This window comes from Natrix helvetica, assembly GCF_964273705.1.
Source record: "Natrix helvetica genome assembly, chromosome: 4".
Classification (NCBI taxonomy): Eukaryota; Metazoa; Chordata; class Lepidosauria; order Squamata; family Natricidae; genus Natrix; species Natrix helvetica.
The window spans coordinates 73,099,307-73,116,918 of NC_138550.1; the positions used below are offsets into that span (position 1 = coordinate 73,099,307).

At 40.2% G+C, this 17,612-nt stretch overlaps 1 protein-coding gene across 1 annotated transcript in view; it reads left to right on the forward strand.

Annotated features, from left to right (window-relative positions):
- Nucleotides 1-17,612, forward strand: part of SORCS2 (sortilin related VPS10 domain containing receptor 2) — a 131,375-nt gene that overhangs the window by 38,529 nt on the left and 75,234 nt on the right. Inside the window, exons 4-5 of the mRNA XM_081950077.1 lie at nt 1,473-1,637; nt 2,443-2,516. Of these exons, the coding sequence (XP_081806203.1) occupies nt 1,473-1,637; nt 2,443-2,516 (239 nt within the window). The remainder of the gene's footprint in view (nt 1-1,472; nt 1,638-2,442; nt 2,517-17,612) is intronic.

Genomic DNA, 17,612 nt, shown 5'->3' on the forward strand with positions numbered 1-17,612 from the left:
CTCTCCACAAAGGCTTATCACAGGACACTAGATCTCCATTTTCTCTCTGGAAAAAGCTATTGACATCGTCAGGATCTTGGCTAGTGGAAGAAGTGTGGGATGGAAAGGAAACTTCAGAATACGGGAGCGTCGGGTCAGGAGTCTCCCTGCAGCCTGACACCTGCTTTTGCCCTGAGACTAAGGAAGTGGGGTTGCGAAGAGGGCTGTGAACAAGTCCAGTTGTTCAAAAAGGCAGCCTTACTGGGTCGTTTTCTTTGGCTTCCCTTTTGCCGCTCACGCACCGCCACGAGGAACTGTTAATCCGAATGGAAGGGATCCCCACCCCTCCTCGCCCAATGGGCCAGTCCTGGTTGAACCACTTCAGCAGCCAGCGCACGTCTTTCCTTCCTCACTGAAGAGAAGAAGCGAGCTGACTGCCTCTCCTTGGGCGAAGCGGCTCCGTGTTGTTGCCGGTCAGAGGCAAAGGGGAAAAAAATAAAGTGTGGATTGAGATATTTAGTCCTGCTCTGCCATGGGAGGGGTAGAGAAAAGTGGATTTGAGATCGATAAAAGCCTTACCCTTTAGGAAGATCAAGCCCGTCCGGAGTTTTGGAAAGCCCACAGCACAGTGTAGCAGCCTCCTCCATGATGTCACAATGCAGGTTCTATCCTTTACAAATTTGGGTTCAGCATCATAATACAAGTATGAACTTGGCAAAAGTTGCATCACAATATGTGTTTGACATTGGCCACAGCTTGTCTCCTCTATGGGTGCCCATCATAGTCGCACCTTCAAGCTTTTATTGTGGAATCTAGAATAGAATCTGGGGCTAATGTTTCTGTAATAACAGGCTCCTTTTCTTCTTTGGTTGATGTTGGGTCTTGGGTCAGTAAATTCTTTGCCTTTCAAGGTCCCTTTGGTTCCTCATCATCACACAAGTCTTCTACAAGGCTTATAACAAGTAATAGAGTTTTGTTATATTCATTTTCCTAGCATACATGACTGTATTAGAAAGGTAAGTTGAATGGATATATTTTTCCAGTTTCCAGTTTCATGATACTTTCTAAGTTGCTTCCTCTTCCCAAGACTTCTTTGCTGATTCTGATACAAAGTAGACCAAAACTCAGATTATTATTAGACTGCAGTCCCATTTACTAGAAGTGCAGAAGAGCATGTCTTAGTTTGTGTGATAAAACTTGTTGCTTCTTTTTACAAAAGTGAGAGTTGTAGTTATGTGAAAACCTCTAGGGATTAGCTAGAAAATCTCCTGCAGTTTTGCTAAGCTTCAATTTTTAGGAGTCTTTAGATAAGCAGTGAGAATTTAGAAGATTATCAGAATACTTGGCAGAATACCTCTTTTAATCTATTTGGAATCAATTGATCGTAAGGCATTGCTTATTTAGTTCCTTTTTCATTTTTAATTAAATAAAAATACGTCCAGATCGTATTAGAACTTGGCTGATTTGTTTGCTTTGTTTTTTTTCTTTTATAGATAATTCTTGTAAGTTCTTCCCACAATGACCTGGACCAGAATCTTTTTATTAGTACAGATGAAGGTGCTACTTTTCAAAAGCAGCCCATTAAATTTTTTGTGGAAACACTGATATTTCATCCAAAGCAGGAAGATAAGGTGCTTGCTTACACCAAGGAGGGGCAGGTAAATAACTAAAAATGTTGGGTTTCTTTGCTTTTGATATATCTGAAATATGTTCTGGACAGCTTGAAGGAACAGTATGAAATATCAAACTATTTTACAACATAAAATACTGTGATATAATCAATATAGGATACCTTTCCAAAGTACTTCATATCACATCTGCATGCATATCATTTTCAACAGTTACAGATGAATAATCACATATAGAATTAAAGCATATTATAAATGGCATTAAACTCAACATTTAACAACAATGATTTATTTGCAGTTGTATGTCATTAGTTGGTCCTGCATTTACTGAGTGATTGATTGGTGCATATGAACCAGTTGCTGTGCACTGTGATCATTTATATCATTTAAATGATATTTAGTATCATTTAAATACAGGGCTCATTCTCAATCATGTTTGCTTAATATTGAAATGAATCTGCATTTAAAAAAATCTGTAACAAATACATAAGCTATTTACACTTTTGGCTCTCTGGTATTAATTCAACTTTCAGTACTAATTTGTATATGCTTTATTCCTTGGCAAAAAAATATTAAGGGTAAGACTACGTAAAGTTTTAAATATGTTTTAAACATCTTAAAAATATGAAAGAGCCAAGTGGGGTAATGATTAAGACGTTTGACAAAATCAAGTCCATTGTCAGATATGAAAATTCACTGGGTAAGTTTGAACCATTCACTTCTCTCCACTCTACTTCATAACTTGTTGAAGGGAAAAGTTGGAAGAGTCCTGTGCTTTTACCTTGTGCTCTTGGAGGAAATAATAATATGTTTTCTTCTTCTTTTTCATTTTAAGCTTTATGCATCTCTTGATTTGGGAATAAAATGGACTCACATAAAAGATCATGTGTCAAAAGATCATATTTACTGGTAAGAGGCATATTCTTGCTATTCAGAATTTCATAAAAAAGAATTATGGAGAAAAGTGACGTTTTTCAATCTTTGAGGGTATTCTACTCAACTGTACTGTAATACATAATATCTACAACTTTTCACTAGTATTAATAACAAGTGAGAAAGTTTAATAGATTTAGTTAGCATGATAAGGAAAATATCTTCAATTTTTCTGCTTTACTAAGTAATTTATACTTAATTTTTATTATTCATGTTTTACTGAAAGATTTCCTAGCATATCCAATTCTAGAATGTTCATTGCTTCAAAGTACTTGCCCTGGGTAAAATAAGACCAAATTTTAGAAGGTCACTCTTCTGGCATTGAACATTTTTCTGCCAAAAATTCGTTGGTTATTCATTTGCCAATTATTAAATCAAATACTCTTGCGTAAGACATTGAAGCTATTTAACTTTCTGATTTGCCAAACTGCATCATGAGGTAAATCAGGAATTTGGATTGGGCTGTATTTCTATAGTTCTTACTTACATAAAGATGTTTTTGTAGCTGGTTGTTCAAGTAAATGCTATATTCTAATTTGTGCTTAAATGATTAAATCATCTCTGCAACTGAATCCTACAGCTTTTCAGAACTTTTCTCAACAGCATGATTAATACTGATGCCTTAATGAACATGTGTTTTGATACCCTTGGTTGGTCAGAACCTTTATTTTAGTAATATAAATTCCAGCTGGGGTTCTGTGCCCTTCTTGATGTTGCTGCACTACAATTTCCAATAGGCCCAACTAGTATAGTATACAGCTAGCTAAGCTGAAAGTTAACAATTCACCAACACTGAAAAACTGTTAACATCTACAAAGTCCCAAAGCAGACCGTCAGTCAGTATTGCAGAGGATTATTTTCACTGAAAGGAATGTAGGAATCTGTGGTTTTGTCTTTCTTCCCATAGCAGCTTTTAAAAATACTGTAGCAATGACAGTGAGAATACAGCAGTTTTATCATACCTCATACCTTTCGTTGGGAGGAAAATAAAACTTCTGTAGACAAACTGCATGTTTCAGGGGTTCTTTCTAGGAAAAAAACAAATGTGGGTAAAAGTTGCTTTTTCACCTATTGAAATGAAACAAAAGTAATATGTTTATAAATGAAAAAAGTTATTTTTAAATGTAGATGCATGTGATACAGTGAGTTGCATGTTTGTCTATAAGGAGAGCCAGTATAGGCTCTTCCTCTTGTCTGTGAAAATTCCTCCTGTCCTTGAGTTGTGAGGAAAGTATGTTGCTACTATGATTATTGTTCCCACAGCCTATCCTTTGCCCTCCCCCCAAGTTTTTATTTTATTTTACAATATATCCATAGCAATGCGTGAACATTGTGGCACATGGGTATCATACATTTTAGTACAAATAAAAATAATGTTATTAATCATATTTGTTCATTCCTCAGGCTTATGTAGTTCTAGTGTTAATACACATTTTTGTATTAAATTATAGACTTTCATTATTTAATTGTTCAATATTTCAATATGCTATTCCAATGCCAATCACAATATTTTTTAAACATACATAATAATACCATCATTCAATTTCTAGTCTTTCCTCTTATTATTACTTTTATCTTATTGTATAAAAATGTGTATACTAATATTCCCCCTCTTATTTCTATCCCTAGTCTAACTTTTAATCATGCCACCATTATATTTAAAAACGAATCCTTTCTATCCATTATCTCTTGCCCGCTTTAAAGCTTTAATAGTTCATTTTTTAACTTGCATACTATATTCCTCTTTTGGATCCTTATCCTTTTCTGCATCTACATCCTGGCTATTCATTTTAAACATTTCTCCCATCTCTACCCTTTTCCATTGTCTAGCTTCAAAAATATCTACCCATGCCCCTATCTCCCTTTCAAAAATTACTTCCTGTGTCTCCGGTTACCTTTTTAAATCTCTTAAAATGTTTTCCCCTTGGTTTATTTCATCAGTTATTGTTGTTTTTGTTATTGTCTCCTTTTTGTCATCTTGTTTTGTTTGCTGCTTAATCTGTTCTGCTTTTTCATCTGCTCTTTCAATTGACTCCTCCTTTTCCTAGGCGTCTTGATCACTCATTGTCCTCTGCATAATATTTCCCAGTTTTTATCTATGCCATGCATTAAGTTCTTAATCTCCATGTGGTTTCTTATCAGAATGTTCTTGATGCTTTGAAACATTGATACCATTTCTTCCCAAGTTCCATTCATTTCCTCCTGATGGAGCATCTCATCTTGTTTTAATAAGTCCCGCTCTTGTCCAGTAATCCAAAAACAATATATTCAAGCCTAAAGTCACTCCCCAAAAGAAATTCAATGTTCACAATTTTTTGTATTCTATAGTTAATCAATCTGTTTCTTTAGATAATCCCAAAAGCTTTCCAGAACCTCCTTAAATCCCCTTCATGCATTCAATCTTGTATCATAGCATTCAGGGGTCTCTTTAATGAAAATATCTTCCTTATTTTCATATTTGAAACTTCAGTAGTCACGTCATAGAACATAAAACATATCCTTGTCAGAATTTTCCAACATGTTACACTTTCCATTCGTCAGCAGATGTCACTCTCAGTTCAGATTTCAATGTTAACCAGTTTTAGTCAAATAGATCAAAATATAGAAACAAAGTTAGTTTTTAGGTAGATAGTTCCAGTATTTTTAAAATGTCTTTCCATAACAACACCTGCTCAGTTTAAAAGTCCAACTTTCTGTATTTTTAAAAGTTCTTTTTGCTTTTCTCCCCTTACTTCTTTTCTTTCAATTCTGAAGTTTTTCTCAAAGTGCTTATTCGCTGCTTTAGCAAATAGTTATGAGCCTTTCTTTTCCTGGATTTTTTCCTTTTGGGCTTAGATTTTAAATAAAAAAGAATCTCTCACCTAGTTCCAGACAGGTGTTCTTTGGCTGCCCAGCTTCGTGGCAGCCATCTTAGGCTGCCTCTTCTCGTCAGTGCTGAGAGGGAAAATAAACCCCGGAGTCCAGCAGGAGAATTGTGACTCTCCGTGGTCTCACAGGGTGCCACTCTTTGCTTCTCTGCCCCTACAGGATGGCTTTGGCTCCTTTTGGAGCCCACCAACAGCAGGAACTTGGCCCAGGAGTGCAGAGACCTGCTCCTCATGTCCAGTCTCACTGTGATGTCAACCAGAAGTCTCCACAATCTATCCTTTATTGCATCACTGCAGTGGGGCTGGCCAGTATGTTCTCTATAATGTGGGATAGTTCAAAGGAGGGATTGTTGGAACCCTGCTGTCCTTCTTCCCACCCAGCATCATCCACCTCTTAGAAATTTTGATTACATTAATCATGATGATTAATTTAGGCTACTGGATGATTAAAGTAATAGACTTGTGGGCTAAACTTATTAAAATAATGGACAAGGGGAACCCAAGTACAAATCTTGATTCAAATTTGCAATTCAGTAGGCAACCTTGAATCAATTATCCTTTCTAACATATCTCATTGGATTCTTGTATGTATAACAAGTTGCTCTAAACTCTTGGAAGGACAACATCAAAATGAAATTAAATAGTGAATTTAGGTATAAGTAAAAATTAGCATAAAGTTCCTGATCTAAATCCTCTGAGTTCCTAATATAATAACATTTGTAGACCAGCAGTCTGAACTCTGTAGTTGCTTGGGACAATCTCCTAATATTCCCTCTGTGAAATGACAGAGAGATGTACAAAGATAAATACTGAGAAAGGTGCAACAGTTTCACATGTGACTATGATTTCTGAGGGAAGAGGTTTACAGCCTTGTAGTTATTCAGTGAAACCAATAATATTATAAGAGGTAGAATGGTGTAGGAAACCTTTTGCTACCCATTATAACCCTTTACCTAGTTTAGGGTTATATACCTAAACTGTCTGCAAGTAGTCCTCAACTTATAATAGTTCATTTAGTGACTGTTCAAAGTTACAACTGCACTGAAAAAAGTGACTTCTGACCGTTTTTCACACTTACAACTGTTGCAGCATCCCTATGGCCATGTGATCAAAATTTAGACACTTAGCAACTGACTCACATTTATGATGGTTGCAGTATTCCAGGATCATGTAATCACTTTTTGCAACTTTCTGACAAAGTCAATGGGAAAGCCAGATTCACTTAACAACTGTGTCATTAACTTAACAACTGCAGTCATTAATTTAACAACTTTAGCAAGAAAGGCCATAAAATGGGGTTAAATTCACTTAACAAATGTCTTATTTAGCAACAGAAATTTTGAGCTCAATTGTGGGCATCTAATTTCCCTAATATTTGCTTTTTTTTTTGTATGTCATATTATAAATTAATAAAACAATGAATGTGCAGAATTGTGAGCATGTCGAGAACTACCCCTATTCAGAATCTAAAAATTGTAGATAACAGAAGCCTAATCCGCTGGCAAGCCTAGGGACAATGGTCACTCAGCTTCTTCTGTGTTTGATTGCTACAACAGTAGGACATTCTTTCTCATGGCTTGTCAGTTGTTCTGGAATATTTCCACTTTGCTGACTTTATTTTGCGTGATTTATTCTTCTTATCATTTCTCTTATACATGAAGGGTCCCAGGTCCTAGGTCACCATCCTTCCTTCCCTTTGGCTCCATCTTATGATCTTAAAGATCCCATTTTCAGAATGCCAGCATTGTTGTAGCAGACCCTTCTTCACATGGAACATAATCTTTGTTTTTTGTTCTCTGGAGAAGCCTGTACAGTAGGCTTTCCTAAAGTAGCTCAATGTGTTCATTTATACTGTTTGTGAACAACACTTTGGGAGCAAGTAGATGCTGTACAGATTGTACTTATCTCAGAAGCTGAGTGGGGCCTTTCATGCATTATATCAAGCATGTTTAAAATCTTCTTGTCCTACTGGGAATTCTCATGATTCTGCAATATTAATATAGCATAGAAAAATTCATCTGGAATGCTGATCCAGATCATCTATTTTCATTTGGATCTTTGTAGGGCTTATTTTGTCCTCCTTTCCAGGCCACGGATGAAATGTTTAATTAAGATTTTAACATTGCTGTGTCTCTTTCTCAGGTTCTCCATGTCAATGCTGAAACTTTTTCAATTTAGATTTACTAATCTTATTCATTTAATTTCATGAAAGACAGCGTTTTTATTTGTCATATATCAGCCCTACTCAGTAGACAAGATATGAAATAGATTCCACAGAAACATCATTTATTGAGTTTGGCAATAATAACAGAATCTTGCATGTCTGATTGTACTGCATCACCTCTCCCTCTTTTTCATTCACTAAATTAGGAAGGCACCTGACTGAGCAGCTTCTGCATTTTATCTTGTAGTTCTGGACTTTAAAAAGGCTTTGGAACCCTTTTACCTAAAGAACAGTTTTTGCATAACTACCATATTTCAAAGTGGTCTACCTTTTTCTTCATGTCATGTTTGACTTGCCAAGCAGTAGAATTAGTTGCTTTACAATAGGGCTCATCTCTATAGATGTTCTGTATTTCTTTTCTCCTGAAAGACATATCTGAATTTCATTTGGGTTAAAGCATTATATTGCTTTCTATTTTCCCAATCTTTGGATGCTGTTGGAAAGAGCACTCCATTTCTTTGATGCTCAAATAATGCATTCTTAGAAACTAGCACTGCCTTTAAGCTTTTCTAGGCCCGTGCAAAGGCTTGATTTCTTCCAATGCTTTTCCAAGAGTGCTCTTGTAACTCTCAAGCTTTGTTATGAGCTTGTGAATCAACAGTGCCCTCTGGGATCTAAGGTAATTCTTAAAAAACCAACATTTATCATTGATCTTCTTTTTTCAGACAAATGCAGCCTTTGGAAGAGCAATCCTTATGTATACCCAGTCCCTATTAACAAATTCATTAACCATCCATGTATGTGAATTAGGCCATAGTGAAGAAGGATACCACTATTTATCATTTATCTATATTATAGTTCATGGACTATATTATTGCTAGAAGGAGGTGGAAATGCTAATTGCTTTGAAGTGATGAACCTCATTGATACAAAACCAGAGGAATTACAGGATGATCATAAAGAAGTTAGAGTTACAGTGCAAGTAATCCTCAACCTATGACCAAAATTGAGCCCAGATTGCAGTTGTAAATGATTGCAATAATTGAGATGTCCACATGACCATTTCACTTAATGATTGCAATCCTGGTTGCTCCAGTTATAGTAGTTAAATGGTGGTGTGATTTGTTAAGTGGAGTGAGAGTGTTCCTTGTGGTTGCAGGAGGCCCAGCACAGACCATATATGAACTGAGGGTGTGCAAAGCCACAACTGCCCCAGCCTGGCCCTGTACAATGAGATTTGGAGGCAGTGCTGAGGCTGGACCTGGAATAGCCTGGGGCCTTTCAGCAGTCTCAGGCAGCTGCCATCATCCCAAGCTTCTATGTCAGCCATACTACTGTTGCTGCCACTCAGAAGTGCTGCTTTGTACTGTTCTCCACTCCAATGTCCTAGCCACATGAGCTTGAAGAATGGTGCAGTTGTCCCTGCTACTTAGTGCTCCCAAGGTTCTGTCACATGATTCAGGCATCTTTCTCCTATGTTAGTGGAGATAGCATCCATGTGTGGGTTATCCTCGTGTGCTATCCAATAGAATTGAGCCTGCAAAGCTTAAGTCCCGCCTCTTCCTGCTGCTATACCCATCCTTTGTGACTCAGTTGCCAACAGGACTGGACGTGCAGAATGATCTCTCCCCTGAAAAATAGCTGGATAGTTTGTTTTCCTCACAATCCTTCCCTCTACTATCCTTTATTCCTTAGGTTTTCTTAGTTTAGGTCTTTTCAATTTCCCTTCGTTTCCCTTCAGTTTCACTCTGGTGGTTTGGCTCCTTGTGGAGCAGTGATGCATGGCACTGGCTCCAGCAGGTGATTGCAGAGACAATCTTTGGTGGGGCATCTGCAGCCGCAGATTGCCCCTTGTAAGTCTAGTGCCAGGGGACCAGGAAGCCACAGATCTTCCTGGAGAGCGAGTTTTAGTGCTTGCCGCCGTTTTAGAGGGCACAAAAGCACCAACTGCCATTTTGTTTTTGGCAGGTTGGGGAGTTGCCATTTTGAATTACATGAGGCTGCCGGAACTTTAATCAGAGGCCCCTTTCGTACCGGCTGCCTCCCAATACCACCAAGGAAACAGGCTTTCATCAAGAAGAGTATATTAAGCCAGGGAGTTCCCCCCAGGTGGCTGGTAGGTCCCAACCGAGCCCAAGCCTTGCCTCTTGGACACCAATGAGGCAGTCAGCGCAGGGGCCCAAGCGAGCCACCTGTCGTGGGCTGAGAGACAGGCCCAGGCGAGCCTTGTCTGTGGGGTAAAGCCATTTACATCCTAACTGCCCAGAACCCAGGCCCAGGTGTGCCTTTTAATTCGGCGTGCCACCCCTACATTTGTCTCTCTCATCCCCAATCATTGTTGGCTGCCTTTGGGACAAGAATATTCCCATCCAGCTTTCACAGCTGGCTTCTATTATGGAAGGAGGTGACAGAGAGGTTTCTTCTCCATTATCAGATGACCCCCTTTGCCCGGCCAGCAAGAACACCTCCCTCTCCAAGAAAAGGAGGGAAGGGCAAGGGGAAGGCCAAGGTTACTCAGAGGGCAGATATTAGGAGACAAAAGGCCTGCAAGAGGCCTTTTCTGACAAAAGGCAGAAAAGTGAGCAGAGGCCCTGGCTCAGGTGGTGCTATATTCCCTTCCCTTTGGAGTTCCTGACCAGGCTGAAACCCCCTGCCTGGAAGGGGATTTATCCCCAGACAGTGATGATTCAGAGATAGGGGAACGGGACCTGGAAGAGATCTAGCAGCCCTCTCTCCCAGAAGGGATGGACAGCCTGGGAGCAGCCAGTTCCTCTGCCTCCCCACATGGCACAGGTCAGGGTCAGCCTACATAGAAGTTCCTCTCTACATCTGGTGTCAGAGGTGACAAAAATGAGCTAGGAAGTCAGGTTCTAGGAACAGGCGAGGGAGCCACCTGCCTCTGAGGAGCAACCTTCTCCATCATCGGATCACACATCGTCATCTGGGGAGGAGGAAGATGATCCCCAGAGGGACTCCAAACTCTGTGAGGATGAGGAATCTGACTTAGATCAGACAACTTTGGCCGGATTTTTTAAGCCCTCCATGTTCAGATCCCTTTTGTTAAAGGCTCAGAAGATAGCTAATCTCGAAACGGTCCAGGCCACCAAATCTCCTTCAGCAAAGGACAGGGATTTGGAGGGTCTAGTTCAGTGATTCTTAACCTTTTTGAAAGAATCGCCCCCTTGAGCCATTGAGTAAGTTATCATCGCCTCCTCCCCCAACATAACCTCTCAATCACAACACAGGGAAATAATTCTTCAATTTATGCAAACACATTTTTTGTTTTCTTTAAAATTGTCATCAGTACATATCGATGCAAATAATTTATTTCAAGTCTTTTCCCCATATATCAACTGTGTGAAAAATTCTGATGCCACCCATCACTTTACTCCCAAACTTTGTGATACATGTATTTCATTATTATCTTATTTATTCAGGACACTTAAATGCAATGACCACTGAAAACAAAATTCAATTGCAAGAAAATGAAATGCCCGAAAAAACCAGTAACATTTAATGTTTTAATTACAAGTGAATTTTAAGATGCAAAAAGAAATATAAAAAGGGCATAAGAACAATGTCAATTGTGCGATCTCAATGCTCTGAGATTGCAGTCAATACTTTTGCCCCTGGGTGGTCCAAACGGACCTAAACCATCCAGCAGAGATGGTGAACAGGAAGAATACGTCTTGCTGATCTCACGGACATCACAAAGTCCCTGATGGATCCAAGAGAAGTTCTTCAAGCCGGGGACAAAAAATCCAGCCATTAGGTCAGGTGTCGAGGTGCGGAGACAAAAGATGACCTTGAGCTTCTAGAAAAGAATCACAACAATACATTCCACCATCCTACTCCTTTCTATTCCCCCCTCCCAACGACTACACTAATGAAACAGCATAGGAAAATAATAGAAAGTGTGGCAGGCCAAAGATCCTAAAAGAAACATAACTACAGGCCTGACAGGCGGCCTCTCCTCAGAAGAAAAACGTTTCCTGAAAAGAGAATAACATAAAAGTTAACATAACACAATTAACCACCTCTTTTCCCCCCAGGGGGACCCTTTGACTTATTGGGAAACTTCTCATGGAACTGTTTACTAACTTCTCCACTTTTAGGTTCCCACTGTTCACCCAAGTAGCTTCAGACCAAGGGTCTTCCAGTGCACTAAGTACTGTAAGCGACCCCTATTCAGCCTGGAGTCTACAATTTTTTCAACCTCAGATTGTGTTTCCCCTTCTACCACTACAGGAGGAGCGTGAGCTTGGGTGGATGCTCTTATGTTAGACCCAGTTACTGGTTTCAACAAGCTATAATGAAATTCTGGGTCGATTCTCCCTAGACTTCTGGGCAGACTGAGTTAAACTGTAACTGGGTTAACTATCTTCACTATTGGGAATGGACCTAGAAATTTTGGACCCAATTCCTTACTAGGCATTCCTAATCTTATGTATTTTGTAGATACAAAATCTTTGTCCCCCAAAAGGAAGGGGTTTTGGAGCGAGCGGTGTTGATCAGCTTGCTTCTTGTAGACTTCTTCCACAACTGCTAGAGCCTTCTTCATATTCTCCCATCCTTTCTTTAGCGTGTCCATCCATTCATTCAAAGACATGGAGGAAGGAGGTTCTCCAGGCAACTCAGGCATGGCAACAATTTCCATGCCACTGGTAATCTGGAAACCCGCTAATCCTGTGCTGCTGTAGACTGCATCGTTGTACGCCACTTCGGCGAAGGGTAGCAAGTCCGACCAGTTGTCTTTCTGATAGTCCACAAAACACCGGATGTATTGTTCCACCACTGCATTGGTGCTCTCTGCTGCGCAGTTCATGCTGGGATGAACCTCTGAGCTCAGTTCTTGTGTGGACCCAATGGATCTCAGGACCTCTCTCCCGAACTTGGCTGTAAACTCGACTCCGCGGCCTGAAATGATCCTCTTGGGCAATTTGTGCAGGTGATAAATGTGTTTCACGAACATTTCCGCTAATTTCTTTGCGGATGGCAATCCTGAGCAAGCAATGAAGTGTGCCTGCTTAGAAACCAAATCAATAACTGTCCAGATTACTTTATTCCCACTGCTGTCTGGGAGTTCCACAATGAAGTCCATTGCGACCTCTTCCCATGGTCGGTTAAGGCTCTCTGCTGTAGGTGCTGTAGGTTCTGGGTTATTGGATTCAATCATCCACGGCTGGCCGTTTTCCTCCTCCGAGGCCCCCCCCCCCCTTTGGTAGGACTTTTTGTCACCTTTAGTTGGGGATCCTCTTCCAGAGGTCGTTTTGGCTTTTCCCCCTCCGAGGCTTCCCCCTTGGTAGGACTCTTCATCACCTTAAGTTGGGGATCCTCTTCCAGACGTCGTTTGGGCTTTTCCCCCTCCGAGGCTTCCCCCTTGGTAGGACTCTTTGTCACCTTAAGTTGGGGATCCTCCTCTGGAGATTGTTTGCCCTTTTCCTCCTCTGAGGCCTCCCCCATGGTGGGACACTTCATCACCTTAAGTTGGGGATCCTCTTCCAGAGGTTGTTGGCCCAGATGACTCTTCTGTGGTGGCATCTGGGGCCCTCTCTTTACCACAGTGGCGATTGGTACACACGTTTGTTCTTCAGCAATTCTCTCCTCCGAGCCCCCCCCCTTTGGTAGGACTTTTTGTCACCTTAAGTTGGGGATCCTCTTCCAGAGGTCATTTGGGCTTTTCCCCCTCTGAGGCCTCCCCCTTGGTAGGATACTTCATCACCTTAAGTTGGGGATCCCCTTCCAGAGGTTGGTGGCCCAGATGACTCTTTTCTGGTGGCATCTGGGGCCTTCTTCTTACCGCTGTGGCAGTTGGTGTGCACGTTTGTGGCATTGGGGCTGGAGCCAAGCACTCTGATGTTTTGTGGCCAGGTTGACAGCAATGGTGGCATTTTATTGGCCCCCATGAGGAAAGGAACCTAGTTACATCTCTAAACTTTGGAACCACCTCATCACATTGGACTGCTCTCCATCTTGCAGCTTCCCCCTTGGTAAACCCTTCTTCCATTGTGGAGATTGCTTCTCTGTAGGAAGGTAGGGTAAGAACCTTTTGGGGCATTGCAGATGCACATTTTCCCGCCATCCATCTTGCAGCCCTCCCTTTGGTAATCCCTTCTTCCCTTTTGGAGATTGCTTCTCTGTATGAAGATGGGAAAAGAACCTTTTGGGGCATTGCAGGGGAGACTGAAACCAGTGGAGGTCAATCCCTCGGTTGGCCACTGCCCAGTTTTCTGCCATGGTGCCATCTGCTGAGGGAGGGCAGGTGCCCACTGGCATTCCTCCCATCCATGACCTGGGCTTAAGACCCATCCCAGGATTGCCTGATTCACAGGTTGCAGCTCAACCAACGATGGCTGGCTAGGGGAGTTTATGTGCCAAGGATCCTTCTGTTGGCTTGGAGGAGTTATGGCCCAAGTAGGTGCCCTCTCCTGGCTTGGAGCATTTTCCCATGTTAATGGCAAAGAAGGTGCCCAGTGGCATCTTATCCATCCATACTCTGGGGAAAAAAACCCAATCTGGTGGTGCTTCATTCACAAGCTGCCCAATTTCCGGTGGCTGGCAAGTGAAGGATGCTGGCCAAATCCCTTCTTGCTGTCTGGGTTGAAACTCCCATTTTGATAGGGAATCTGTTTTCAGCTCAGTTGCAGGGTAATAAGTCATTTCATTTATCGCTGTCTGGAAGGAGTCAAAATCTCCACTCCTGGTTTTTTTCCAAGCTTTGCTTCCAAGTTGGGGGGAAGGAGGGGGAGCATGCACTCACGTTTAGTTGTCCGTAATCATCGAAATTACATGAGAGACTTAATAAGCAATGAGTTGCTAAGAGGAGTCCATACAAATTTGATTAAGGAGATGATTAGAGGACTGATACCACAAATGGCAGAAGACATGAGACTGTTTTGCTATTGGAAAGATACAGATTGATAGATGGAAGTGCATAATTTAAAACTAGTTAAACTTAGTGAAATTTAGTGACAATAGATATAGTCAAATAAATAATTGATAATGATAATAATATATACATATGTATTGTTATGATAAGTAATAATTGGATATGAATATTTGAATGGTACCCATGAAAGGAAGATTAGAAATCTTTTTGGTTATATATAAAGGCTAATAAGAAAGAACTAAGTTAAATTTAGTTAAATTTTGATTAGGGGGGAAAATGTTATGATACAGGATACAGTTAAATAAAGGAGGGATAATGATACAAAGGAAAAAATATATGTATGGGTACAACATAAGGAAACTGGGTGTAAATTGTAAACAGTGATTTGGTAAGGAGGATTAGATTTTTTTGTTACTAGATATTATGGATGTTTAGCTAGAATAGGCCATAAGGATTCAGTGTTATTGGAGGATTTTAGGAATAGCAAATGAAATGCCAGTATGTGGTTATGTTTTAAATCTTGATATAGTTTATGATGAAGGACGTTTAAATAATTGTAGTCAAATGAAAATGGAGGTATGATGATGGTAATATTTATAAATATCTGAGTTAAAATACTTGAGTTAATATGAATTATGATTGATGACTGTGGAACAGATGCACGAACGTTTTTTGTAACCAACTGATGCAATTTCTACAGTATGTAAAAAAGGATTCTTTGTTGTGTTTGTTTTGAAAATTAAAAATAATTTAAAAAAGACTATCATGCAGACTGATGTGTGACTGATGGAACGATCTCCCCCATTCTCATCGGACTGGACCACTAAAGGGTGGAGCTGGATGCTAACTCCAACTTTCCAGAGAACGGTAAGCCAACACCCATTCTCCTATGTTGGTGGAGATAGCATCCATGTGTGGGACATACCAAAGCTTGTCCAAATATTATGGGTGGGATGCTGTCCAGGACAGAACTCGCTGACTAACGCTGACCTGCTGTAATTCTCTCCTTCCAAATGCTGCATCAGCTGACGTGTAGCTATCAATCCAGTAATGTCTAATAAACAATGACGGCGACATCCACGTAGCCGCTCTGCAAACCTCATGTAGAGGGGCCCGCATGCCAAAGCCACTGAAGTGGCTGCGCTATGTGTGGAATGAGCCGTAATATGCTCTGGAGGAGATTATGCCTGCAAGAATAAGCCTTTGAAATACAGGCTCTGATCCATCGCCCCAACAATGAAGATGAAGCCTTGCAGCCCATAGTGTCTGGTTGAAATGAGATGAACAATGCTTCTGTGTGTCGAAAGGGTGATGTTCTGCATAGATAGATCTGGAGGGCCCTTCGAACATCCAGAGTGTGCCATCTACGTTCCAGATAGTGAACCAGATCCAGGCAAAAATTTGGTAAAACCAATTCTTGAGAGCGGTGGAAGATGGAATTCACCTTAGGGATGAACATCGGGTTCACTCTTAGGACCACATGGTTCAAATGAAAAGTACATAGATTTTGTCGCATCGAAAGAACTGCCAGATCCAAAATCCGTAGTGCAGATGTAATTGCCACCAGGAAATGATGTCGGACGCCTGGGTCAGGGAGACAGTGAAATTCGGCCTCTCCCTAGAGAAATTCAAAATCTATTAGTTGTGACAGAGAGAATTGAAAAGAGATTGGAGAATATGGAATACAAAACAGAAAAATCTGATGGAGAAACTGAGGATGTTTACCAAATGAAGAAAGTGGAGGACAGAGTTCAAAAGATGGAAGAAAATAATGAGCAAAAATATAAGAAAACTGTGGATACTGAGAACAAAGTGAGCATGTTTGGTAATGGCAAGAGCGGAATATGGAAAGGGGAGATAGATGAATTGGAACTCTACCCCAGACTTCAAAGCACAGAAGAAGAAATGAAAGAAATCTTGACAGAAGCACTAGTGATAACCAAAGATAAGCTGATGGAAAGAACAGATGTTGGGTTTCAAGTTTTTATGAGATATGAAAGGAATAACATGTTGCCAAGATAAGTTTATACAAGATTTATTAAGAAAGTAACTAGAACATTACTGCTACAAATGGCAAGAGATATAAGACTGTACTATTACCGGAAAGATACAGGTTGATGCAATGAAAGTCTATAATAAAAAATTAAGCTAAATTTAGTTTACTAGTAGTGTGTATAAAATGAAGAGTCAATAGCTATAGTTAAATAATGATTAATAATGATAACAATACATATAGATATATTAGTTTGATAATATGAAATTTTATATAAACAACATATGAAGATTATGAGAGGAGGTTTAAAAGTTTTATCTAGAATATGTTATAAAGATGTATTGTGATTGGATGATTTTAGGATGATTTAATGGAATGTTAGCATATAATCTTATTCTAGATTTTGAATATTATATATAAAATGATATAAATACAATTATAGTCAAATTAAGGTTGAGATATAATAATTGTGATATACATGAATATAGGTGAATTTAAAATATGTGATTTGATAAGAAAAGCAGGTGGTGACTATGGAAGAGATGCATGGAAATACTGTAACCAACTGACACACTTTCTACAATTTGTAATGGAAGATGGTTATTTTTATTTTTATGTTTGTCCTTGTTCAAAAACAAATAAAAATTGTTTTTTTTTTTAAAAAGAAAAATGTTAATTCTCCTGGCACTATACTGGCCACGCCACCCATGTTTTGGGGACCTTCTATCACTGTCAGTTGCTTCTCCATGGCGAATCCCTCCAGCCAGAACATTGCTCATTCAGGGAGCCATATCTCATCCAGATTTGCAGTGGATCAAACTGACTGCCTGGAGCTGAGTGGCAATCAATGACTGCAGAGGGTCTCTCTCCGGCTGTCATCAAGACGTTTCAAACAGCCAGGAGGCCCTTTACAAATTATATCGACAATGTCACGTGGAAAGCCTTTTATGCTTGGTGCGGGCTCAAAGGCATTGTTCCATCTCCGGCTCTGACTTGCCACATTCTCAATTTCCTCCAGAACGGTCTAACCACGGGACTGTCCCCTGACATACTTAGAAGGCAGATCGTGGCTCTCTCATCAGTATTGTGCGCCGTGGCCAGCATGTCCCTAGCACATGATCCACTGATTAAACGGTTCTTGAGGGGGACCACAAATTTG